The sequence below is a fragment of the Xiphophorus hellerii genome, chromosome 1 (assembly GCF_003331165.1).
Source record: "Xiphophorus hellerii strain 12219 chromosome 1, Xiphophorus_hellerii-4.1, whole genome shotgun sequence".
NCBI lineage: Eukaryota > Metazoa > Chordata > Actinopteri > Cyprinodontiformes > Poeciliidae > Xiphophorus > Xiphophorus hellerii.
In genome coordinates this window covers 3,001,995-3,027,855 of record NC_045672.1, presented here as the reverse complement: position 1 = coordinate 3,027,855, position 25,861 = coordinate 3,001,995, and the positions used below count along the sequence as shown (strand labels likewise).

At 37.6% G+C, this 25,861-nt stretch overlaps 1 protein-coding gene and 1 long non-coding RNA gene across 2 annotated transcripts in view; both read right to left on the bottom strand.

Annotated features, from left to right (window-relative positions):
* The window catches only part of LOC116720590 (uncharacterized), a 957,300-nt gene that overhangs the window by 851,022 nt on the left and 80,417 nt on the right, over positions 1–25,861 (bottom strand). The window lies entirely within an intron of this gene.
* Positions 28–25,861, bottom strand: LOC116720495 (carbohydrate sulfotransferase 11-like). Its single transcript, XM_032563797.1, has 4 exons — positions 25,335–25,861; positions 5,907–5,983; positions 4,900–5,067; positions 28–4,149 (listed from the first exon to the last, which is right to left on the bottom strand). Exons 1-4 carry the CDS (start codon positions 25,429–25,431, stop codon positions 3,466–3,468), a joined length of 1,026 nt encoding a protein of 341 aa, XP_032419688.1. The 5' UTR covers positions 25,432–25,861; the 3' UTR covers positions 28–3,465.

Below are 25,861 nucleotides of genomic sequence, written 5' to 3'. Positions count from 1 at the left end.
ATAGACCACACATAAAACTTTAAAATATTTACTTTAACTGGATGATTTACTCCTTCTTTGCAAATGAAATAGGTTCAAAATCAATTACAGTCAAAGTTAACAAAAAATATCCACCGTGAACAGATTATTTCAGTCATATTCAAATGCTTGGCACTCTCCCTCCACAAAGTCCCAGTAACAGTAAAATGACTAGCAGGGGATTTTTCTGGGCCAAATAAATATCTATGTTTTGTTGTTGTTTTTTTTTAACCAAGTTAAATGTGATGGAAACCAACCTGAAGGTGACAAATGTGAAAAACTGTGTGAAAAGCATCTTTTCTTGTGTTAAAATGTGTTATCCTCCTGGATTTCCGTTCATTATTTTCACTCAGTTACATTAACTGAGCACCACCATGTAACACTGAAACGGTTCAGGAGGGAAACCCGAACATTCTTCTCTCCATTTACTCCCTCTGGGGAATTCCTCAGTGTTCCCAAGTTAAAACACACACACACCCACACACAGTTCCTCTAACACATTCAGGTCTGCTTCCTCCAAGTTGTGTAAATTTCAGACTTTTCAAGTCTAATGATAACCAAACCTCATGATGTGCATCACAGAACATTTGAATATAAAAAGAACACAAACACACCAGAAGACATTAAAACGCCAAGATGAGTCTGTTTGAATCTGAGTGAGACTTTTTATTTGCTGTCAGTGTTTACAGTGTTGACATTATGGGATGCTGAGTGTTGATTGGACCGTTACCATGCCACTGACGTTTTTAATAAAAATGATTGTAATTTGTTAAGTTTATGGAGAGCTGTTTCATTCAAAATGAAATAAATAAATACTGTTATTAAATAATTAATAAATATTCCATCAGCTAAATATCGTGATTAATTTTTTAAAAAATAGGTAGCTTATTTTATTTTATTATGTGTGTATTTATTTCAAGATTTATGAACTTTGGGATTTACTTATTAATCATAGTGCTTTTCTCTGATGGTTTTATTTTATAAAGCTACTTTATGTATTTCATGGACTTATATTTCAGGCTCTTTTTATCTAATGCTCATATTTTCAAATTAGGAGGCGGAGTTTTCTCTGTTCACAGTGACTTCACATAAAGTATCACAGAATAAAACACAATTATGAAATAAATAAAAATTGATTGACAAAAGCGCTCCCCATTAAAAATACATATTCTTTAAAATATCTATTATGTTTTTGTTCAGTGGGAACATTTATTTCTTTGGTGGAGTATTTATTAATTGTTAATTAATACTGCTATTAATTAATAGTATTTCATTTTGAATGAAACAGCTCCTCATACTGCAGAGTAAAATTTACTTTTATTCTGCCTAATTTAAGACCCGACAACAAAAACACTGACATTTATAAACTTAATTATTTGCTACTTGTTTTAATATTAATGTGGGGAAATGATGAGAACAGACACTGTCAGCTGACTTTCACAAACAAGACGGATACTTTCTATTTTTAATTTGGGCAAAATTATGACAGGCATCATAAAATCTTCTTACAATTTAAAATGTTGGCAGCAACAGAAATTTTTGTCTTTAAATAACCAGGTGTTTTGATTTTTTCACCTCTATCCTGTCAATTTTACTCAAAAGCAAACCTGCTGCACTGAAATTGGCTGTTAATGTCACCAATGCGTAACTGTGAATTTGTTGCATTTTTTTTTTTTGTAAAAATGGTCAAAAACATTGGGTTAAGTGATGCTAACTCCCACCTGCAGGTGGCAGTATTTCTTACTTCTACTACACTGCTGCCACAGCCTTACTGAAGTCGGTTTCTGACCGTGATCGATGTGGCGAATAACAAAAATCAAGCTATTTATGTTATTCAAAGAAAAAAACATTTTTTTTCTTCTATATTTAGATTTTGGAAGAAATTTGCAAATATTTCTTAAGAAGAACTACAAAATCAGTGACTGCAAAAAAAAAAAAAAAAGCAAAATCCTGGAGGGACTGTCTACACTACAGAAAGTTACCAACAGTTTTAAGGGGAGTTGCATCAAGGAGATTCTCTGTCAGGAGCTGGTTCTAAAAGCAGCAACAGAACAACACTGATAGCAACGCTGATCTCTCACTTCCTCTTATGGCAACATCTATTGTATGTGTTGCTGTAATAGCACAGAAAAACTGAAATGCTTTATGCTTTAACATTTTTAACTTCCTGCACTTGTGAATAGACAGGGCATCATCCTACACACTAGACCTTTCAGTTCTTTAATTGTTTTTCAGAACAAATGATACAACAATAACACTTTTCTTAAAGGTAAAGTTGAGGTCCAGCAGATGAAGCAAGAAAGAACAAAAATCTCCAGATTCTTTGGGCCTACACTACCCACAATGCAACTCAATGACAGATGACTGTACTTGTTAAACACTTAGACTCTTTTCTTTTTTAATGTGCAAAAAATCCAACCTACAGACCCTGAAAAAGCTACAAAATGTGTCAAAGTTTCCTCTTTTGGGTGCAGAAGACAGTAAAGTCCATTAAGAAGCTGTTTTCCTATAGTAAGCTCCAAATTATTCCTCCAGAAATTCCAAGGCGTTTTTGCTGAAACAAGGCGCTGCAGTGCAGAGGGCTGTAGGTGGATTTAACCCTTCGTCTGCCGATGCTGCCTCTAACAAGGGCGGCTCTGACCGGGGGAGCGCTGGGCCGGACCCCGCCGTGACCACAGCTATGCGCTTGTTTGTTCAGCTCCAGAGTCCCAGAGCTAAATACGGGCAGGGAAAGATGCTGGGTAGAGAGTTTCACTGAACTGAAGATTATCAGATGCCCAAAACATTTTCTTAATCTGATCTCTAACATTCGGTAAAAAAAAAAAAAAACAACCTCTTGTTCTTTTATTTAAATTATTTTCACACCTCGCTTCACACGACAATAAATACTCTGTGCTGACATACGTACATAAATTAAGGCTTTCCGTAACGGCTCGGAAACAATCCGAGGAAAACTTCACACTCAGCACAATCGCCAGCTAAAGAGGAGAACCGGCTCCTCTGGAAAACACTGGCTTTCATTTATGGCTCATTGATTCTCCTAGAAGAGGAAAACTACAAGAGGATTATCACTGTAGTGGGCACAGCAGGAACACTGGTGAGGCGCTTTTCACCGGCTCAATGACAACTGGAGTCAAATCAAACGGTCACAAAAAAATAGCAACCTCTTTGTAAGAGTTCGTGATTCACCTACATCAGTCTGGAAACTGTCTGTCTGAGAGACGAGTTTGTTTCCGCCAACAGGTAGGAATCTACAGAGCCCCTAAAGGGACATAGAAGAAATAAAGATAAAGTATCTTGTACACATGAGAATGTTTCTTTATTTCTTCTATGTGCCTTTAGGGGCTCTGTAGATAGGAATCAGTCGTTTCAACAGGAACCGGAACGTGCAAACTAATCATCACTCTAAAGTGTGGATGGAACGTGGGATCCTCTCGTCTCTGTTAGTCATCGAGTCCTCAGATACTCCGGTGTGGTGTAGTTAAAGAGTAAGAAGTCCATGCGGTAGAGATTGAACAGTTTCTTCTGATAAAAGGGGTTGATGTGCTTAAAGAAGCGCGCTGCCATGTTGCCATCGGTCCTGGTGCTCTTGCTAGACGTTGGGAACTGAACTTTACCCTCCACCCCCGCTAGCCTTAGCACGGCGTGAGCATCAGGCTCCAGAGTTTCGTACTTCCCCACCACATCGTAGTGGATCAGACATGGGTGGCAGAGGGAGTGCACCCGCTCCCAGTGCTCGTTGAAAGGCTCCTCCCGCTGTGTCTGGGGGTCCACCAGATACTGGATGAACTCTCGGAAGGAGACGTCGTTTCCTTTCTCCAGGGCTTCCGGTTGAGGGTTGGCCCGGTGCCGGCGGATGATCTTGGTTCCGTAGCGCTTGTGGAAGGCGGTGTTGTAGTTACGTGTGAACTTGTTGCGGTAGGCTGATACGAGGCGCTCGAAGGGCTCCCGTACAAAAATGAACTTGAGGTAACTGCGGAGGCGCTGGTTTATCTCTGTCACGGAGAAGTCAGAGAGCGTGCGGAGGTTACCTGCCACATGGGCCTCGTTAGCAGGGATGGCGAGGGGGTCAGAGTAACGGCCGTTGCTGGAGAGGACCATCAGCACACGCTTCCAGTTGGTGCAGGCTACCTGGAGGTCATCCGACAGAGACAAACAGAGGGCAGTGAGACGCAATCAATACACTTTAGTTAGGCTGTTGTAAAGTTCTAGAGACTTCTAAGGGTGCATTCACACCAGCCCTGTTTAGTCTACTTTAATCAAACTCTAGTTTGTTTGACTAGAAACTTCAGTTTGTTTGTGGAGGAGTGAATGTGCAATTGAACTCTGATGTGGAACAAAACAGCAAACTGTATTCTGTCTAAAAACCTAGCTCTGGGTTCGGCTAAAGTAAACTCTGATGCGGTTCGAATGCTTATCAGCAGCAAGTGAACCGGAGACCGCTCCAAAGGCAGGAAATGGACTATATTACAGGGCATTCTGGGTAAATACAAGCAAAACAAATGCAATGTGGTTTATCAAATAAAATCTCCAATGAGATACAGAAGTTTAAAGTTTTGAAGAGATTATAGGGGTGTGAAAATATTTGGGTGTCACTTGGTTTCACTCAAGACTCACTGTTCTTCTTCTACTCAGTATTCACTTAACTTTTTAAAAACTGTTCCATTCAGCATCTAATAAACAGAAACTGAAGATAAAGGAAGTTACTGTAGTGCTAATAGCTACAGTTTTAGAAGAACATACTTCTTCTAATTATTACTTATGAATTATGACAACAGAAAAAAAGAAGTAGAAAGCAATACTGCCTTCAAGCCTCTTTGGTCCTTGATTATCAACTCTCCCCAACCCCACAAACGTGGGATTTATGCTACAGAAACCAACCTTGGGTACGTAGCAGTAAATAAGGCCGTGTTTGTCGTCCACAATGAGGTGTTTGAGATCCTCTGGCGAAAGCACCCGGCGCTTCTTCGTGTGGCTCAGACATGCCTGCTCCAACACCTTCCTGCGGCCTTGGAGGGACTTCTGAGCTGCCGACAGCTTCAGCTGCTTCTGATGAGGACGAAGCAGGTCGAGTGAGAGGAGGACCAAAAACATAAACGCCTTTTAAACAGAAGCAATGGGACAAACACTATCCATCAAGGCCTCGTCGTTTAACACTTCACTGATAGAAATAGATTGATTTTTTTTCTGTCGTTATCATTTTTATTAGTGAAAGACAGAACTGTATATTCCCATTACCAATTAAATTCTTGGTTTTTCAAGATAATTTTTGTCCAATATGATTGCTATTTAATTTCTTCTATATGTAGATTTTGGAGGAGGAAAAAATATTGCAAAGTTCTTTGCAAATATATCTAAAAATCAGTGACTTTAATTGCAAAAAAAAAAGCTAAAAACAATTGCGTTTAGAAGCAGCAGCAGTTCCAGCTGGAATTTCAGCCACAAAATACTTATTGATTTTTTGTCTTGTTCTGGCATTTTAGGAGAACCGTATGGAAGAGCTGGTTGTCTGCATGTGGTAGAGCATTGTTGCTCTACATAAAGGATGTATAATTGTTAAAACATTAATACATTGCTAAAATATGTGTGAGAATCACACACTTTCTGTTATAAATATCCCTTAGCAGTTTGCTTTTTCATTACATGGTTTCTGTAATGACAATGAAGATTATTATTATTATTATTATTTTTACAGAGTTGTAATGCATACAGTACAAATTAGTTATGCAACTTGCTCCTGGTTGGTCATTTTAAGTGATATTAAATAAGTTCAAGATTTGTCTTAAACTGATGCAACTTTCTGACTATGTCAACATTTTTGGAGATGCAGCTGTAGTTGTTTTGTGGTTGCTGCATTCATGACAAATTCAGAGTTTGTTTGTTGTCACCTGGTCTCCTTTGTAAAGGGTCTGCAAAGGACTTCTTCTACTTTTCCCAGGTCTGCTGCTAGTCTTCAAAGCCGGTTCTATAGAACAACAGGAAAATGATTCATAAACATCTTATATAAGGAAAGCTTTTGAATAAAACATTTAGAAAATCTCTGTTCCAATGCATCCATCAGCATGATTTCAACACCCCAGTCATTTTTTCTGAAAATTTTAATAGAGTGGTTTATTGACAGGGTACCTATTAAGATGAACACATTACTCTAAGTGCTTGTGAAAAATCCTAAATCATTTTACACTGTGCCATATTTTTCCAGTTCATTCCAAGCCAACTTTCCACCACTCCACTGCTCTGATTCATTCACGGGGGAAATCCTCTCTACTTCCTTTAAACAATCCATAGGAACAGATTGTTCCCAACAAACTTTGCCTTTAAAAAACAGTGCTCTGACTTCTTCTGTTTAACAGTCATTTGCCCAACCTTTTACCCAACAATAGAGGAGACTTTTGTTTTACAGAGCTGCTCTTACAGCTACTGCAGAAAACAGGAAGTTCAGAAAACTAAAGGACAAGAAGAGAGAACATTTCATTTCATGTCAAACAAAAACTCAATTTTTAATTACATTTTTTGAATTTTGGTCATACGCTGTCTTTTTTAATATATCACACATGTAGAAGACATTAGTAAGCCTGAACATTTTTTTTTTTTTGCACAACCTAGCTCAGGATTAAGATTATTTATTGAGGTTATATTCTAAATTCCCTGCATTCTGCCAAATGAATACCTCTATGGGTTTACACTTGGACAACCAAACAGGTATCAAATCACTTCTAATAGTATCATTAGAATGAGAGGTATATGTATCAACCAATATTTGTAGTATACACCACCTACACCAGTGGTGCCCAAAGTGGGTCCTGGAGGGCCGGCATCCTGCATGCTTTAGTTCTCTCCCTGGTTTAACGCACCTGGATCAAATGATGGTTCATTAGAAGGTCTAAGAACATTGACCTGCTGTGGAGGTTTTTACTACTAAAAGGGAGAGAACTAAAACATGCAGGATGCCGGCCCTCCAGGACCCACTTTGAGCACCACTGGCCTTTACTGTACTGACAACCAAAGAGGAATGACGCTAATTAGCTACACCAGTCCATTAGGGGTTAATTACGCACAGATTTCTAGGGGCATTGGAGTATATGTGCAAAGATGTCACTGTAGTAGGACTGGGTGATAAAACAATAATACTGTGCTAGACAGATATTGATATCAAAAGAAAATACGTCTGAGAGAATTTTGATCAATTCATTGAACTCCGTTCCAGAATCACATGGCATTCTGGGGGATGCATGGCACTCATTGTGAGGTTACTTATGAGGTAACCTCTAAACTATGAGGCTGACCAGCCTCATAGATGGTTGACCGGGTTAGCAACCTCTCACCGCCTAGCTGAGAAAAGTTTCTGACATTACCTAACATTACCTTAACTAACTCTTTGGTTACTTAGCAAAAACTTGCTGTGTAATATGTGCAGATGCAGTTTAATTTTGCCTCCAACAGACTCAGGTGTACTTCACTTCTCAGAGGTCCGGACTCTGACGGACACGCGCAGACATTTTTACAACTGCAGACGCATACTTGGTGACACACTGAAATAAATAACTCGTGATCTTTTACCAATTACAAAAGCAAAATCCTAGAACCACTAAAGTCTCACGCCACTCCATTTTTATTTACATTTTGTGAAGCAGGAAGTTGCGCTCTGTGTCGTTTCCATTGGTTCGGCGGTTCTTGATCTTAAAGATCAAAATGCACTTCAAGTAAGAAAAGGGATTTGTTACAATGCTAATGATATCGAATGAAAACACAGCGTGAGGAAAAGGCAAAGAGAAGGTAGGGGGTGAGGGTAACTTCAGGGCACAGCAGCATGAAGGAACTATTTTTTTTATGATGAAAATACCACATATTCATGCTGAAACAATATAAGCAATAAAAACGCTGTGTATATTACACAAGTATAAAATCCAGCTGGGGCTCACATGCTGTGCTCCCTGCTGACTTTACTACATTCTAAAGGCATGCTCGTTTCACTGCTGTCAGAAGGCATACACTTGTATTAGGTTATCATTTTAAACTGGAATTCCTGTGATAATAGAAGCCTGCACTGCAGTACATGATTTGCAGCTTAAAGTCAAGATATAAATCATGACTGCTTCCCTCAAGTTAGAGGAAGAAAAAATCCTGACAAGCGGAAGAACAGCGCTAACGGTGACATAGCAAAATGTGCAGCAGGTCTACTGTAGAGCGCTCTGCTTCTGCACTCTGAACGAGATCAAAATCCTTAATTTCCTTAACAGCAGTGTTTCACATATCTTCACAAAACACAAACAGACAGTCATCACGCTGATGCTGAACTATTCTGAGCTTTAGAAATTTTTAATGGAAGCTTTTGAATGTTTGGAAACAATATTTTGTACACATCTTTATTCTTGCAGAGACGTTCATGTTTCACAGTTGCTTTATCAAACTGACAAATCCAGGTTACATACACAACCAATCAGGCATCAAATAATCCTCGGGCAAACTCAGGACCCTTCCTCAGGAAGCCAGGAAGTAGGTCAGAGGCTCTGCTTGCATAAATACCTAAATACATGATGACAGAATATGAACTGAGACAGTTCATTATTTGAGATGCATTGTGATTTATTTGTTGTAATTTCAACTGTTTAAAAGGCAGATTTCACTCTCAAAAGCTCAAATAATAGTTGAACTAGTATAGTTGAACAAGAGGAGTTGAAAAGGAGGTTCATGGATGCATCAGTCATTCAGGGCAAGCATCACATCCCCAACTCTGCCAGACAGATTTACAGAGGAAGATACTCGGATAATATAAATTACCACAATTAATTTTCTTAATTAAAAAAAAAAGTCAATTAAAAAATAATGGTTTTTTTTTTAAATAACTGTTAAAAAAAGGGTTTTTTTTAAAGGAATTGAATGAAACCAAAATAATGAGTAAAATCTACTGAAAACCACTGACATGAGCAAAAGCAAGGAAGACTGCTGAAAGAAACCCCTGAATGGACAGAGCATTAGATATTAATCCGGAACCACTGAATGATTTTACAAGACTCCATATTAAGACTTTGCCATAAGAGCTCAGACCTTTGAGTAAAGTTTTAAAAATGTAAAATAATGAGTGGAATCTCTTGGGTTTAATTGGGTTAAAAATATATATAATCACTTGTTTTGATCAATATTGACTTGTAAAAAGTCCCTGAACTATTTTATTTCTAACATCACCGGCAATTTATTTACTCAAAAGTACAAATGAAATAAGTAAAATCAGTAATTTAGTGCTCTTCAAAAATCTGGAGGAAAGACAATATCAACTGTAAATAAAAAAAAACATTAAAATACTTTGTAAAACTAAGCTGCAAACTGAACAACAATAAAACAAGAACTACTAACGGTCAAAACAATGAATATGGGAAAATAATTTCAACTTAACAGAAAGAAACAAAGCTAAATATATTTCATATTTTCCTGTCAGTTCTTGTATTAGCTGCTCATAGACCACTAAGTTCAAACTTCAGGTGATTGAACAAATTAGCCGTGTTACGATGTGTTTCTGATCCCTGTCTGCTGCTTCTCCTCTCCTCTTTCTGCCATCTTGCACTGACTTTTCAGAACAAAACAGCATGAAGCATGAGGATTTCACATTAGAATGAGGTGGAAGTGCTCATCATCAGTGGTGAAATTACAAAATAAGAGCATACTTGTTAAGCAGAATATGCCAAAGTAAACAACTTTTGTTTTATGACAAAACTTTTCTTTTGTGATCGCTTAAAGTCAAAATCTAAATTATGCAATAAATGTTAATTGCCCAGGCCTATAAATCAATACTTAAGATACTTTATGAACAGTGATAAAGAAAAGGACAGTAAGGCTTTACATTAGGCTGCAGCCTTATTTGTGGAGGTGAAAATGAAGAAAATTTTGAATACATTCCAGCTTAAAACATCAGAAAATCCTTATTTATACACTGCCTGGCCAAAAAAAAAGTCGCCACCTGGATTTAACTAAGCAAATAGGTACAAGCCTCCTATTGGATAAGTACTGCATAGGCGATTATCTTTCAGCTGGCAACAAGTTATTTAACCCCAGCTGATGCAATGAGTAACTCCTCATTTCTTAAACAACTATGGCAAAAGACACATCCTGTGGTTGTGGAAAAGACGTTAGTCTGTTTAAGAAGGGTCAAATCATTGGCATGCATCAAGCAGAGAAAACATCTAAGGAGATTGCAGAAACTACTAGAATTGGGTTAAGAACTGTCCAACGCATCATTAAAAACTGGAAGGATGGTGGGGAACCATCGTCTTCCAGGAAGAAATGTGGTCGGAAAAAAATCCTGAATGATGGTGATCGGCGATTACTTAAACATTTGGTCAAATCAAATCGAAGAAAAACAACAGCAGAACTCAGGAGTATGTTTAATTGTGAACGCAAAAGCATTTCCACACGCACAAAGCGAAGGGAACTCAAGGGGTTGGGATTGAACAGCTGTGTAGCCGTAAGAAAACCTCTAATCAGTAAGGCTAACCAGAAAAAAAGGCTTCAGTTTGCTAGGGAGCATAAAGATTGGACTCTGGAGGAATGGAAGAGGGTCATGTGGTCTGATGAGTCCAGATTTACCCTGTTCCAGAGTGATGGGCGCATCAGGGTAAGAAGAGAGGCAGGTGAAGTGATGCACCCATCATGCCTAGTGCCTACTGTACAAGCCTGTGGGGGCAGTGCTATGATCTGGGGTTGCTGCAGTTGGTCAGGTCTAGGTTCAGCAACATTGTGTGCCCAAAGAATGAGGTCAGCTGACTACCTGAATATACTGAATGACCAGGTTATTCCATCAATGGATTTTGTCTTCCCAAATGGAACGGGCATATTCCAAGATGACAATGCCAGGATTCATCGGGCTCACATTGTGAAAGAGTGGTTCAGGGAGCATGAGACATCTTTTTCACACATGGATTGGCCACCACAGAGTCCAGACCTTAACCCCATTGAGAATCTTTGGGATGTGCTGGAGAAGGCTTTGCGCAGTGGTCAGACTCTCCCATCATCAATACAAGATCTTGGTGAAAGATTAATGCAACACTGGATGGAAATAAATCTTGTGACACTGCAGAAGCTTATTGAAACAATGCCACAGCGAATGCGGGCTGTAATCAAAGATAAAGGCGGTCCAACAAAATATTAGAGAGTGTGACCATTTTTTGGTGGCGACTTTATTTTTGGCCAGGCAGTGTATTTTATATAAATAATATGAAAGAATCACAAGGCTGCACAGTATGGAGGCCCAAAAGGGTCAGAATTAAATAACTACATCATTACATTGTTAATTAAATGTACCATGAAATGTTTAACACAAATTTAATTATTGGCTAATTAATCATTTTAATGATTTAAAGCTGTAGTATGTAATTTTTTTTTTACACTGTGTTATGACTATAATATGAGGCACAGATAATCTGTGGAAAGAAAGAAAACAAGTCAAGCTCTTCTGCCTTCTCCCACTGCTAACTACAAACAACCAATCAGAGCCAGGAGGTGAGCCATAGCGACATCAATCATGTCTGTGTGCACACTGCCCAGAGCCTCCTGCTTCTTCCTGTCAGCAGAGTCTGTCATGAATGGCTAGTTACAAGGATGAGCATGTAACAATGAGTTGTTTCTCTGCCATTAGCACATTTAGCAACGCTTTCATGAGATTGATTGACAGCGTCAAGACCCTCCTTCAGGCTCTAATTGGTTGTGGCCAGGAACATTGCATTTCTTCAGACGGCTGCAGAGGGAGGAGGTAGAGGTGTTCGATTTATTAGCAGATTATCTGTCCCTTAACATACCATCACGACATGGTGACAGTTTTAGCAAATATGTAAAAAAACATTTTTTTTTAATGAAAGTTACATATTGCACGAATGCTATTGAAGCATCCATGCTTCTATAGCATGAATGGTCTTAAATAAATTATATAAACATCTGAATAAACATTTCTTAACTTCATTGTACATTCAATTAATGATTTAATGGTGTAGTTAGTTATTAAGAATGTACGATATATACGGTAACAGTAGAAACGATATAAATTTGACCTACGATAGAAATCTCTACTGGCTAACAGCGGTAATGCTTGTTGATTATGTAATCGTCCGACATCAAAACAGAGCAAGCAGGAAGCAACGTGGCTGAGAGCGCAAGGGAGGAGGTCATTAAAAGGCAAAAAACTTAACTTATCTGGACCTGGTTTGGGTTTAACGTCAAATGGTCTTAGCGCAATACTCAGGAGGAGTGCGAAAACCATGACGCACACGGGGTAAAGCTCGCTGGATTCAATGAACCCCGTTTCTTAACCCTTCTGCCGTCATAGCGTGCTCAGGAGAAGCATGGCAAATGTCACAGTCGGACAGGGAGGAAGCGCCATGGGGCAACATAAGCGTCTGACGGTCTTCCCGAAATCACACACACACACACATAAAAACTCGTAAAAGTGCACATTGCCACTCTGCTGGACTGAGCACAGAGTAAAAAACTTGTGGGGTTTAAACAACTCTGTCTCTTAGGACTGTGGGAGGGTTGAACACTCAGACCAGGAGCAGAAAAATATAATTTGCATAGTGTGTGGCAGAGAGGAAATACAAGCTATTTGTTTTACCACCTTACAACAAAGCATGAAGCTGGTATTCAGTTAGCTGAATACCAGCAATGCAGCTGATGACAAATTTCAGTCACAACACAGGATTTGACTCAAACATTCATTACAATAAAGTTGTTGTGTATGTATACAGAGTCAGATTTTTTATTTATTTATTTAACTTTGTTTTAACCAGGTAGTCATCACTGAAATGATGCTGCTGCCTATTATTGCCAGGTCTCCCTTATAATCACACTTTTTTACAGGAGACCTGGTAATGATAGAAAGCAACATAAAACAGAAGTTACAAACAAATCCACAAAAACAAGAGTTAATCAAGTTTTTACACATACACATGTACACATTCCACTCAATTAGTATGTGAAAGACAAAAATTGCATCTCATTTGATCTAACACATTTATGGACTTTTTCTGCATTTTGAGTGTGTCAATGCAAAAAGCAGACAGACTACTACTACATAGCTATTATCACAGACCGCATCTCTTTCAGTCTGATGTGTTTTGTCACATGCACCAGAAAACCACCACTTCCTTTCACAGCAAGGAAGTGACAAAATACTGCCTGCAGATGAGCCCTCAATCCTATTAACCACTCGCCCCAACCCTCTGCTTTTAGGGGTACATGTGGAAACTGGAAGCGTGGTTCAACAGTCTAACCATCATATGATGTCATGCTGCTTCATTCCGAGACAAGAAGGGCTCCATTAAGCCTTGTACATATCAGGATAAACATACAGCACTTAACTAATCTAAACTGACTTCTCCTTTCTTCAAATAAAATGAAAATAATGCATTTTCTCTTCAATGGAGATACGGATCGCAAACAAATGAGTCATCAGTAGAGCAAATATGGACATTTTTACTTAACTGCACTGGAAAGAATGTCCACGTAATGACAGCTTCAATAGGCTAATTTCAGTGTGGAAAAAACACTGGAAGTGTCTGGCAGAGAAAATGGGGCATAAAGTATTTTCAAATTGAACAAAATTTGCTCTGATGTCGCTAATTAGAACAACACAAGCAAACATTGTTTTTTTTCCCCCTCCCATTTGATCAACTGAACACTTCTTATAGATGAGTCAAATAAGTAACTCTGCTCCTGAGTCATTACATAAACCAGTTCATTTGTCGTTTGAAAGAGCCTCATCTTAAAGGATATGATGTCGTTCACATATGATGTGAACGACATCAGCAGCTCCAAATCTAATTTCCCTGGAACGTTCAAAGACTTCACCTTGATGGATTATGGCTTCACTGAGGGAAGACAGCCTGCCAGTGGTTTGTGGGGCCCCATCCTGTTAGCAGCAGCATTATATGCAGCTGTATAAACACAGCTTAATAAGAAGCAGTCGGGGTGGTAAAATTTGGAAGTCATTCACTGTATTCAGGGGAGATTTTCTGTAAAGTATGACCGACTTTTACGTATTAAGTTAAATGAAATTTGACAGCTGTTTGAATGCACAGTGCCTTTGCTATAGGCTAATTGCTCCCAACAAATATTAAAGCTTAGCATCATTTAACCGACCTGCTACACAACAACACTTCCTGTTTTTCTTTCACAATGCAAAAGGCAGAGACAAATACTGCATCTTCCCTCTAAGATTTTTTTATTTTTTATTTAATGATTGCACAACAGCGTAAGCAGACCAATATGAATACATGTCGCAAGTCAGGTTTTAAATGCAGAACAGAAATCTGCTTGCTTGCTTCCACAAAAAGTAGCTCATAAAGAAATTAAAGCTTTTACTATGGTAAAAGTTTTAAGAAAAAGAAATCAGAAAGCCTCAGAACCACATTTTCTCTGAGTAACCGTTTAAAAAAAAAAAGTACAAATGAGTCCTAGGCCTCTTTTTGAGAAATCAGCTGTAAAATGACAAAAATGTGATTTTTTCAGGAACTACACGGTTCATTTGAATTGTTCTGGTATCAAAATGAAGATAAAACACTCCAGAGGTTTAAAAATCAACACTCAGTCACAGTAGATGAAGAGAGTGAACAGTGAAAAATGGTAGAAAAAATCAACCATTTCCACCTAAAAAATGCACTTTGTGATGTGAATATTGAAAGATATCAGCAGCTTTATATAACATCTAGGAAACCACACAATATCTGACCACTTGTACCAAGATTCATGCAAAAACATAGAGCCGTTGATGTTTTGGAGAGGTGATAATTGGTAAGTTGTCAAATCAAGTCGAGACAAACCTTGCAAATTAGGCATTTTGGCACAATATGGCACCGTGCATGCTAATTCAAATTTCATTTTTTTATCCACTTATACCTCCTCATAAATGATCATTCTATCTAATAATCGCTGTTGTAATGAAATAAGAGTCAAAGCAATGTGAAAAATATCCTTTTTTCCAATGCAATCTGGGCCATTAGAGCTCAGTGGTTCAGTCAAATATTGGTAGTTTCTCAGGAGCAGACTGGAAAATTTGAATGATAGGCATATCCATCGAGTCGTCATAGCCAACAGAGTGTGTGGGTGTTTACTAAAATGTCCTAGTCTGCGTCATTCACCAATCACACAGAGAGAAATACATTTACCATAAACCGAGGAAGTGCAGCGATACAGTCTCCTACAAGGTATTCAGGAGACCAAAAAAAGCATAAAACAGTCAGGAATCACATCAGTGTGACGCAAGGATAATAGATTACTGGACCAGTGTTGAAATATTTATTTGAACGAAAAGGATGACCATAAAATAGCAAAGACGTTCAGTCAGTTTTACACAGAGAGGAGATGCTTAGGCTACGTTCACACTGAAGCCTGAAGTGACCCAAATCAGATATTTTTGCCATAATGTGACCTGTATCTGATCTTTTCATGACAGTCTGAACAACACAGATCTGATTTTTTTTTTAATGCAACCCAGGCCAATTGCAAATGGGGTTCTAAATCCAGTACATGTCAAATCTTTTCAAATGTGACCTGAGACTGAATGGCCAGGTCACATTCTTGAGCAATTTAAATGAACCTTGTAGTTCAGACCAATTGTTAATATGCTGCTCCGGTCAGACAACGACTTCAACATTGTAAGACATGCTCTACCATTAGCATCCATGTTTACTTCCGCAAACACTGAGCACTTCTTCTTTTTTATGGTGGAAAAATACTGAGAACGCTCTCTATGTGTGACGTTATTGTGCCCTCTACTGCGTTTTTCTTGATTTACAGCAACTTAATGGCTTAAACCTCCAGTTTAATGACGTCTTCTAATCCACCATGATCATCATTTTGTGGTTTCAAGTCCAGGAGATCACAACGTTCAGCATAAAGGGGGGCAATGGTTATGTTATGACTAAGAAGCCACAATCTTATGAGTTTGAGAACACACACTCAGAAATAGTCATAGCCGGACCCGGCCAAATTGTTTAGATTCAAGCTTACAAAACATCAACGAGGATAGCTTGACGCTTCTGTGTTTGATGTTATTTATACTGCACAAGAAATTTGCTTTCACAGTTGTTCATTTAAAATGGGGCAAGCAGCAGCAGGCTAAATGGTATACAAGACGGATCGGGTTTGTTTTACCCCATATGCTTGAATAGATCGTAAAATAACAGCCAGAGGGAATAACATGTCTTCAGAAGTAGAGGAACTTGTTTTGATATCATGCTGGCAAGAAAAATCAAAGCCCAGAACAGGAAGAGCAGCTGGCAAAAACAACCATTACAAGTCTGTCATCCAGCTCTGGCAGTTTACTTGTTATTTTAAATGAGGTTCAGATTTGACCAGTGGATGTGGACGTACCAGCAGTTATGAAATAACCACAACAGATCCAACCACTGTGGAACTGACAAGCACCTAAAACGTGTCTGGATGCAACTCGTCTTTCTCGGTCAGACCATTTGTTATGGTTTTCCAAAGTCAATAGAGGAACAGAAGTAAGTTTTCCTCCACATTTAAATGTAAAAAGGTGGTACCAATGACGAACAGGTTGGATGAAAGTTAATAACGACGGTGCATTTTTATATTATTTAACACGTTTATGCGTAGAAATGTAGCATTTGTTTTCCCCGTGCAGCAGTTTCCTGCCTCTGATGTTTCCATTTTTTAGAACTTCCCACACTCCACCCAACTATTTTATACTGAACTCAGATCCTGTCGACAGCGACTCATTCATACACTGAAAGGATGCTGTGCTGAGGCACTGCTGAGTCAGGGAAACCGCATAAAAGAGAACCTCTGAGGGGAAAAAACAGGATGTTTTATCTCTACTATTGTAAGGTCTGAACAATATTAAGACAACATGCAATACGCAATAATTTAGAGATAACGATAGGACATATGACAGGAAACCACAGCATTAACATTTCTGCTTTGAGTTTATAGAAAACAGATTCCAGATAATAACTTTGCAGCTAAGCAAAACAAAATGAATTAGAAGATTTCCATCTCAATTATAAGGTTTTATTAAAAAGGCTGCTTTTTCCGTTGTCTATAAGATGATGTTATTGCTTTCTAAACTGAAAAACAAACACTTGTCTTTCCACTACCAAAAGTCAGACAGGATATTGATTACAACAGTTAAAATACATTGTTCAATTAAATGTATTCATTGCTATTTTGATTTAGATACAAAGACAAGAATCTAAAACAGGGTTTCACCCAAAACACTTGATAAGCCCGGTGATTGGATGTCAGGCCAGTCATTCATCCAGCGGCATGTCGTGTTTTTGAGTTAAAAAATGTTTAAAGTTGACAGGAAATTTAAAAATATCACTTGATAGTTATGTGTTATTGAAAGATTAATATCTGAACACCAACTACAAAGTATTAAAAAATGCAAACATTTAAAAAAAACTTAGATAAGTAAGCAATGTTTAGGCTGGTGGCCCACCAGGCTTATAATACACTGGGGGAAACTGTAAAAATCCCCTAAATTTAGTTGTAGTTTTTAAGTAAGTATAAACAATAAAGTATTGAGAAATAGTCAATTAAATCAAAAGTTTGTTGTTGCTTTGTTGCCCTGAGGTACTTTTCCAAAATGCTAATGCTACATGCTAGCTGTTCTAACGATAGAAGCTAACGCTACAACAAAGGCTGAAAACAATTAATCGGATTAATTGTGATGGATAAATTACTGAAATAATCATCATCTAATTTAGTAACTGAGTAATTGTTAACTGGAGTATACAGACTATAGTCATTTGCTGAGAGAACAACATTAGTGCAGTAATTAATGCCCAAGCTGTACAAAAAAATGTACATTTTGCATTTATGATATTCTACCCAGGACTTCTTAAGTGATGTAGTTTTACCTTTTTTTCTGTATTAAAACAAAGGAAAAATCTTCTATTAAGCACCTCCTATTATCCAATTATTTACCACTTAATCATCCAAAAATTGATCACCAGTTCAGTGCTACACTGTACTGAGCTTTTCACATGCTGATGCTAGAAGTACTTTTTTTTCTGCAGATGTATCCTTTGATACAAATGATTAAGTGTAAACTAATTGTTAATTCAAATGAACAATTTAATGGTCAATTTGCATCTTCTAATGTATTTCTAATAATGTCTAAAAAGATCTAAGTCGCTAATTGAACAATCTGAAGATTGTGCCATTTTTTATCTGATTAATAAATTATTTGTCAACATAAGCCATAACTAAAATTATTGTTAGTTGTAGCCCTAGATACAATTCTGATTTCTCAGAATTTAAGAAAGTCAGTAAAGCTCCTGTATCACCTTGAAAACACTCAAATACAATTCCAGACTTTTTCAAACTACATAGGAACCCTGTGGTAACACAGGTGTCAAACTCCAGTCCTCTAGGGCCGTTGTCCTGCAGTTTTTAGATGTGCCACAGGTACAAAACACTGGAATGAAATGGCTTAATTACCTCCTCCTTGTGTAGATCAGTACTCCAGAGCCTTAATGACCTAATTATTCTATTCAGGTGTGGTGCAGCAGAGGCACATCTAAAAGTTGCAGGACACCGACCCTTGAGTACTTGAGTTTGACACCCCTGCTGTACAACAAGTCATTATCCATGTCTGGTTACCATCACTGTTTCGACTGACTTTAAGATATTTCTGCAACTGTCTGACAACAACATTACCCTTGTGCTGTGTCATATGTTCCAGCTGCAAAACGAATCTATCACTCATAAACTAAATTATGTTCAATCCAGAGCATTCCCCCAAAGTGCTTAACTGCTTTCACAAGTGAAAGAGGAACCAAGCTAATGCTTGCATTTCTTCTCTGTCTGAGGCAATGATTGCTTAAAACTGGTCAAGTCTAATTAAAACTGGCATTACTAATTCTTATGTAATCTTCTCCTAACATTAAAGGCATTAAAAGCAACTGGAGATAAAAAGAAACTGACCACAAAAGTAGTCTTAATCAGATACCATCTTTACCATAATGTTGGCAGAGATACAAGCCTATTACTACTACAAGCCTGTACTTCTTAATACATAGCTGCTCAATGGTTTTACACTACAGCTGTTTAATAACTACATGTCAACAGAAAAAGAATGTACTCAGTTATATATTAGACATTGCTGGAGAAATCCATGTGATATCAATTACTGGAAGTTCCTAATCACATGCTGGACATGAATTGTATTTCTTTCCTGTAAGCCACTGGAGTGTTGCAGCAGGATGTTAGACAATGAAAGCAGAACAATAATAAGCGATGCTCTTCCTGTCCAAGTAATAAAATAGTCACCCTAAATGGCATACCAATAGGTCACTGAAGGGGTAACTGTATCTTATTTTCTATAGCCGTTAACTGTTTGAGAAGGCTGTCACAACAATAAGTCATTCACCAGAAAACAAGTCAGAAGAAGCAAGACCAACCAACATTGACAAAGTGAAGAAAAGTTGCAGTTCTTTTGAAATTCCTGCACAGCAGTACAATGATGCAACACAAACCACAGGATTCAGTGAGTAACTGCCAGGACCGTTTTTTTTTTTGCTCATTTTCCTGTTTCTCTTAACAGTTGGGCAACGTTACTGAAAGCGATTTCTTATCTGCCTCAGACAAAATGTCGGTTGGTAGCGAGGACAGACTTGGCCTTTGTCTGTCCTCGTAGCTTCAAATCAAAATGTGCAACTGATTTTTACAGCGATCTGGAAGAATGACTAAAAGTAGAGGATGTAGGTTAATGCAAGTTTCCATCTGTTCTCAACCACCAGTGTTCTGCCAATGTGGCTGGTGTGTTGAGCAGGTGTTGCTGTTCGCTTCCCAACCAGGCATCACTCAACTTTTAAAGCTTTAGCTTCAGATCAGAAAGATGGTGACTAAATGATAATACGAAGCCTTTCCTTTTAAAGTGTTAACACTGATCCATGCTTCTTGATTAAATTGCAATAGAATACCTAAAGTACTGGCTTTCCGTGATTTAAGATGCCACAATTCAAATTTCTGGCTCTGAAGTTACAGACTAACAGATTTCATGGAATATTTAGTCTGTAAAACGGACTGTTAAGCTGGAGGAACAATGTCTGGGCCTCTCTGAGATGAAGAGTCCAGTAAAATACAGTTGTGGTAACTTGAAACAAAACACCCACCCTCTAAACCAAAACTAGAATGGTACTTAAAAAAATGCAATACCTTTTCTTAAAAACTATTTTTTAAGACAACCTAATGGTCTTGGGGTTACTCCGCAATCTCTAGAGCTTGTAGACAAGGCAATTGTTGAGTATTTTAACTTTTTATCAAATCATCAAACTTTTTAAGAAATGTTTCAATGGCAGGTAAAATAGTGGTGAAACCACAAAAGGTCCATCTCATTTGTTTACGGAAAGAACATGGAAGACGGCAAGGAATATTGCAGCAGATAGTATCTATCTTCTTTTTTCTCTTTTCAGATCAGGAAAGCGATATGGGTCAAGCTGGCAATTAGGTCATTTATTCCAAGTGCAATAACCATTCTTAACCAACCTAAATCACAACATTTACATATGGCATGCAAAATGTTTTATTCTATTCTATGTAATTGTTGTTATGGTGATTGTATAAATTTTTGTGTTCTTATGATTGGAGAGCTAAAAGAAAAAATCCCACCTTCATGGACAATAAAATGTTCTTAAATTTTTTGAGGTTTTGCATATATAGTTGTGAAAAATCCATTGGACATTTTTACACTTTGACAAAAATCTATCTTATTGGGATTGGTGGTGGTCAAGAAACATGACCACCACCATGCTTCAAAGTGGGAACCATGTTGCTAATCCTCCAGGAAAGCTAGATCAGATCCTTTGCAAGGACAAAGGACAAAATAGAAATCCTACTGCTAAAATGTGACGCCTCTCCATTTTTGTTTGCATTTCATGAAAAAGTACGTTGCGCTCATGTCTTCTGTGATTTTTATGTCGTTTCCTTCTAAGTAGTTTTTGGTGCAGCGCCACCACAGGCGAGAAAGTGAACAGGATTTTCAAAGGGTTTGGATTGTTTGACATGGTGCAGAGTGAAAGCGAACCTTGGCAGCTGAAAATGTAACACATGCAATTATGGTCCCCAATCGAACCGAGACTACTAGACTATCAGGTGTGAAAACACTCTAAGCATGTACAATTATAATTATTATATTATTATTTTTGAAATATCACTATTATGTCATTTTTTAACAAAAACTCATTGTGTTTTTATTGACATCTTTCAAACATCCATCTTTGTGTAATTAATTTAAATAATGTGATAAAGTTCCAGTAATTAATGAACTTCCCTTTTTTTAACAGGTCTGTAGATATCCAATCTTAAAACATGAAGTATGCTGTTTCAAACTCTTCTGTCTTAGTCAAATTAATTTAATTCCAAAACAACCGTTAGGTAAAATTATATCATTATTACTGCTAGTAGTATTAGTTATACTTTTCATCATACTTAGCTGTTCTTTTTCTAGACTTTTGCTCTTACTTTTTTATGACGTGCAACAGTGGCAACAAAGTAGGGGTGGAAGATATTGACAAAAATATAATATCATGTTATATTTTTTTAAATACCTTGAATAAATGAATAAAAAATACATAAAAATAACTAGAGTTAAAAAATATATATTTTTATATCAGTATAAAATTACAATACATTTAGTGTGTCAAAGAAAACAAAAAATAAATATACATGTAAACTAATTCTGGCCAAAAAATAGTCTGAAATCAGCTACCATGTGTTTAAAAAATACTTAAATACAAAAATGAAACAGACTGTTGTGGTTCAACAGAACAGTAGTTTTACAAGATATTTTAAAAACTCAAACATTATATCGAAAACTACAAATCTTGTTTTACTATGAAAAAAAATCTTCCTTTTGAAAAGGAACTTCGTTAATTTTCAGTTCTTCCACTGGTCATCGACATCTCCACTGAAGTAATGACTGCATGTTAGTGTTTTGGTTTTTAGCTTTCATGTTCCTGCAACTGTTCTGCTTCCCCCACCCTAAAAAAATTAACCGGTATTACCGTAAACGAGATAATATCATTTCCATTTTCATGATTTACTGTTTTTTTTCTTTTCTCTCTCTCTCTACCAAAAACTGGATGATAAAAGTCATCAGTCTTTTTTGAAGGACAATTTTGTACAGAGACTTCATAATTAACTTTATTTGATGTTTTTGTCCACAGTCCCAAAACATGACTTTTAGGTTGATTGGTCTCTCTAAATTCTCCTTAGGTGTGACTGTGTGCATGCATGATTGTTTGTTCTGTTTGTCTCTCTGTTGCCCTGAGGCTGACTGGCGACCTGTCCAGGGTGACCCTGACTCTCGCCCATTGACCACTGGAAACAGGCATCAGCACCCCTCGTAACCCCCCACGAGATAAGTGTGTTGGATAATGGATGGATGATGGTTCTGTTGTTTCATTTATTTATTCTGGATATTTAAAATGTCTTCCAGTTGCAGTGTTAAATGTTCTTTAGAATTTAAAGTCTTTTGGTCTTTGACAAAGTGTTTGACAAAGCATTATTATGCTGTTACCATTATATTATTTGACAATGGCCTCAAAACAACATTATCACGATAACTTCTGGTACAATTTATTGTCCAACGAAATTTCTTACTATTACAGCAATAATGAAGATACTCAGCCCCTCCATTCCAAAGCCCTCTCTTTAGTTGTTCACAAAAAAGAGGGCAAACTAAAAGTGTTGTCACACTTTGGCCATTCCTCATAATTTTCTAACCCTTCTAAACTGCGATACAGTTTGCATGCTCCAAACTGTATAGCAAAGAACTGTTTGGACGGCAGTAAGTGCCATCAGACTCTTTTTGCCAGTAATGTATCAACTGATGCGAGAAATTAAAAAGGTATAAATCACCACAGCAACACAGAACCGAACAAAACATGACCGGTTGGTTTTGGCCTCACTTTGAGCGCATAAACAGTAATTACAGAAAGACCCGTGCTTTGTTGACATCCTGTGAACTAGTCCCGTCTAATGTGGCTCAGACCGGCTTCACGTGTGGTTCTCTTAGCAAAAAGACGAGTCCGAACATGCCGGGCAGTCAGGACGGGGCGTGTGGAGGTAAGTCAACAGAGTGCTATAAGTGTGCCGTTTGTAGGGTCAGCAGCGTCTGGTTAGTGTTTTGGTGTCTGGCAATAAGAAAAGGAGGTTTACGACAGCTCCAAAGTGATTTGGGAAATGGTCAGGTGTGGAGTGTTTTGTTTTCTTTTCTTACATCAAATTTTCATTTCCAATTGATTTGTCGTAGAAAGACACTCAACACAGAACCTGCTGATCACCTTCTCCATTGTTCTCCTGCTTTCACTTCCTTCTTGTTTCTTCGTCATGCATGCCTTAAAACAATTAAAACAAAAAATGTTTTTCTCTCCTCAGTCAATTGCTTCTCTGCCATCAACTGTTACACCTCAGCAGACACAGAAAGCATGCTATTGTTGTATAAATTTTAAAAATGTTCCTGATTTGAATAAAATAGTGGTCCATAAAATCCTGTGTCTCTCATTTAGACTCACTAACATAATTTATCATCAAAGAATGAACATTTTAAAGTAAAAAAAAATAACATTACAAAGTTGACTTAAATTAGAAATGAGTTATAAAAATGTAAAATTTTAGGTTATGTCAAAGTGAAGTAGTAATGTAAAAACTTAACTAAGTAAGTTGGGGAAACTTTTAAAAAATTTCTCTTAAATGACTATTTTTATTTAATATACTTACAAATGTCAATAGTTTTCATTAAATGTTTTGAATTTGGCAATTAAAGTTGGTAACTTAACTGAGTCAAAGCAACAAGAAAGCTAGACTGAGTCAAAGTGAGTGAGTGGATTTTGTTTTACAGTGTAGAGAACTTAAATTTTTTGATAAATTTCTACTTCAGGAACTTTGTTGTCATTTTAAAGAACAACATTTAATTTCTGTTTTTAGATTTTACAATAAAGGAAACCTTAAAACTTTTGCGAAAAAGAAGACGAATACGTTTCCTTCTACGTGATGTTGAAATTGAAAAAAAAAAACAGTTTTGAACTTAATAACAACTGAAAAAATATATCTAAAATAATACCACAGGTATTTTTAGAGTGATTCTACCATGGAATATTAATTTATTACATGAAAAAACTGCTTAAGCCAGAATTTGTAATTAAATTTCTATTCAAAACATCAATTGGCCATAGAAAAAGGTCCAAAGAGTCACGTGCTACCTGCCTTTAAAAATCCTGCAGAAATTGTAGCGTCAACCCGCCATTTGCTCTACAGAAAGAGGGTTCAGCAAGAGACACAAACAGAAGAGCATGAAGAGGAAAAGGGGATACAGCCGTGTGGAATGCAGGGGGTCTTCAGGAGGAACGGAGAGGGGGTTCTGAAAACATTCCAGTCTTCACAGTGGGCCTATTCATACATCATTTCATTCACTTTCAATCAAACCATCTGTTTTACACCCATACTAAAGTGTCTGTCTATTTGTTGATGAAAAATAGAAGCAAAACTGACACAAAAAAAAACCACATCATACCTTATTAAAGCTCTTTTGAACATAGTCATCCAAAAAAAAGCACATTGTGTTTACAATAGGACAGATATGGTCAGAAACAATATAAAATCAGGTATGCTGTGACATTCAAATGTTGCTAGGTTGGAATCTATGGAAACAAAACCGGTCAAGAAACTAGCCACTGATTTATGCCGAATTCTGACTAAATGGGAATTTGTTTATTTCCCATCTTGGCAGACCTGTGAGAATAGTAACCCCGGTTTACCTTTTTCTCTTTTCTTCGCACCAGGTGTGGTCTGCTGCAACTGTAGCCAATTGGCTTGAAGGTTCTTCATAACTAGGTCATAACAAGTGAGAGCTTAATTCCGCTACTGCTGCTTCTGTATCACTTTAAACCAGTGTGTGTGTGTGTCTTTTGACCTTTGACATTAACAAGGCTTTCAGATACAAACAACTAGCTCACTGGATTTATTAAGCAGTTGAACAGGTGCACCTAATAAAGCGGCCTGTCAGTACAAACACTTTTTCAGAATATCTTTTATTTCTTACACAGTTCTAGTTTTGTTGTTGTTCCATCCTTCACTTTTAGAAAGTAAGCCTACAATAACACTGCAATGCAACCAGACCCACTGAACTGTTTGCCTCAGTTGCCAGGACTGAACACGGTGAAAAAAATCACTACAAACGGGCTTTATACTTAAAAAAAACTGCATTGTGACCTGGTCACAAAAAAGTAGAACATTTTTAATAGAAATTTCTCTCTATAATGTCTGAAAGTTCAAGATGACTGTGTATATGCATGGCGTCTTACCTGGTTTAGTGATGCTCTGGAAGTAAAGAACAAGAACGAAGAACGAGCAGAGGCACGTCGCCAGGAACAGACGTCCTCCCTTGGGCATCCCCATCATAAAGTCTGGCTCCGCTCGCGGAGCCTCCGACCCTACGTCGCTGTCTCGCAACGGTTCATACGAAACCGACCGACGTAGGATGCGAACATGCGAGGCAATCGACGGAACAGACGGTCTCCATGTATTAACTACCGGAAACAAAACTGAAATAAAACATAGAAGCGACGGTTGGCCCGCGGAACCAAGATGTAATTGAAGTTCCGTGAACGGAGCATAAAATTCAGCTCCAAGAGCGAGCTTTGGTCGGGATTTGTAACCTACGTTATTATTTCTAGCCAAAAAAAATTACTTGTACGAAAGGTAATATAATGTAAAGTTGATACCAGCGGAAAATAGGGGGCAGAAAAAGAGTTAACGGTCAGCTGTGTTCCGCGCATCTACAGTATGGTGTCTGAAGTTTGTCGAAGCAACACAAACTTCTCCTCCAAAC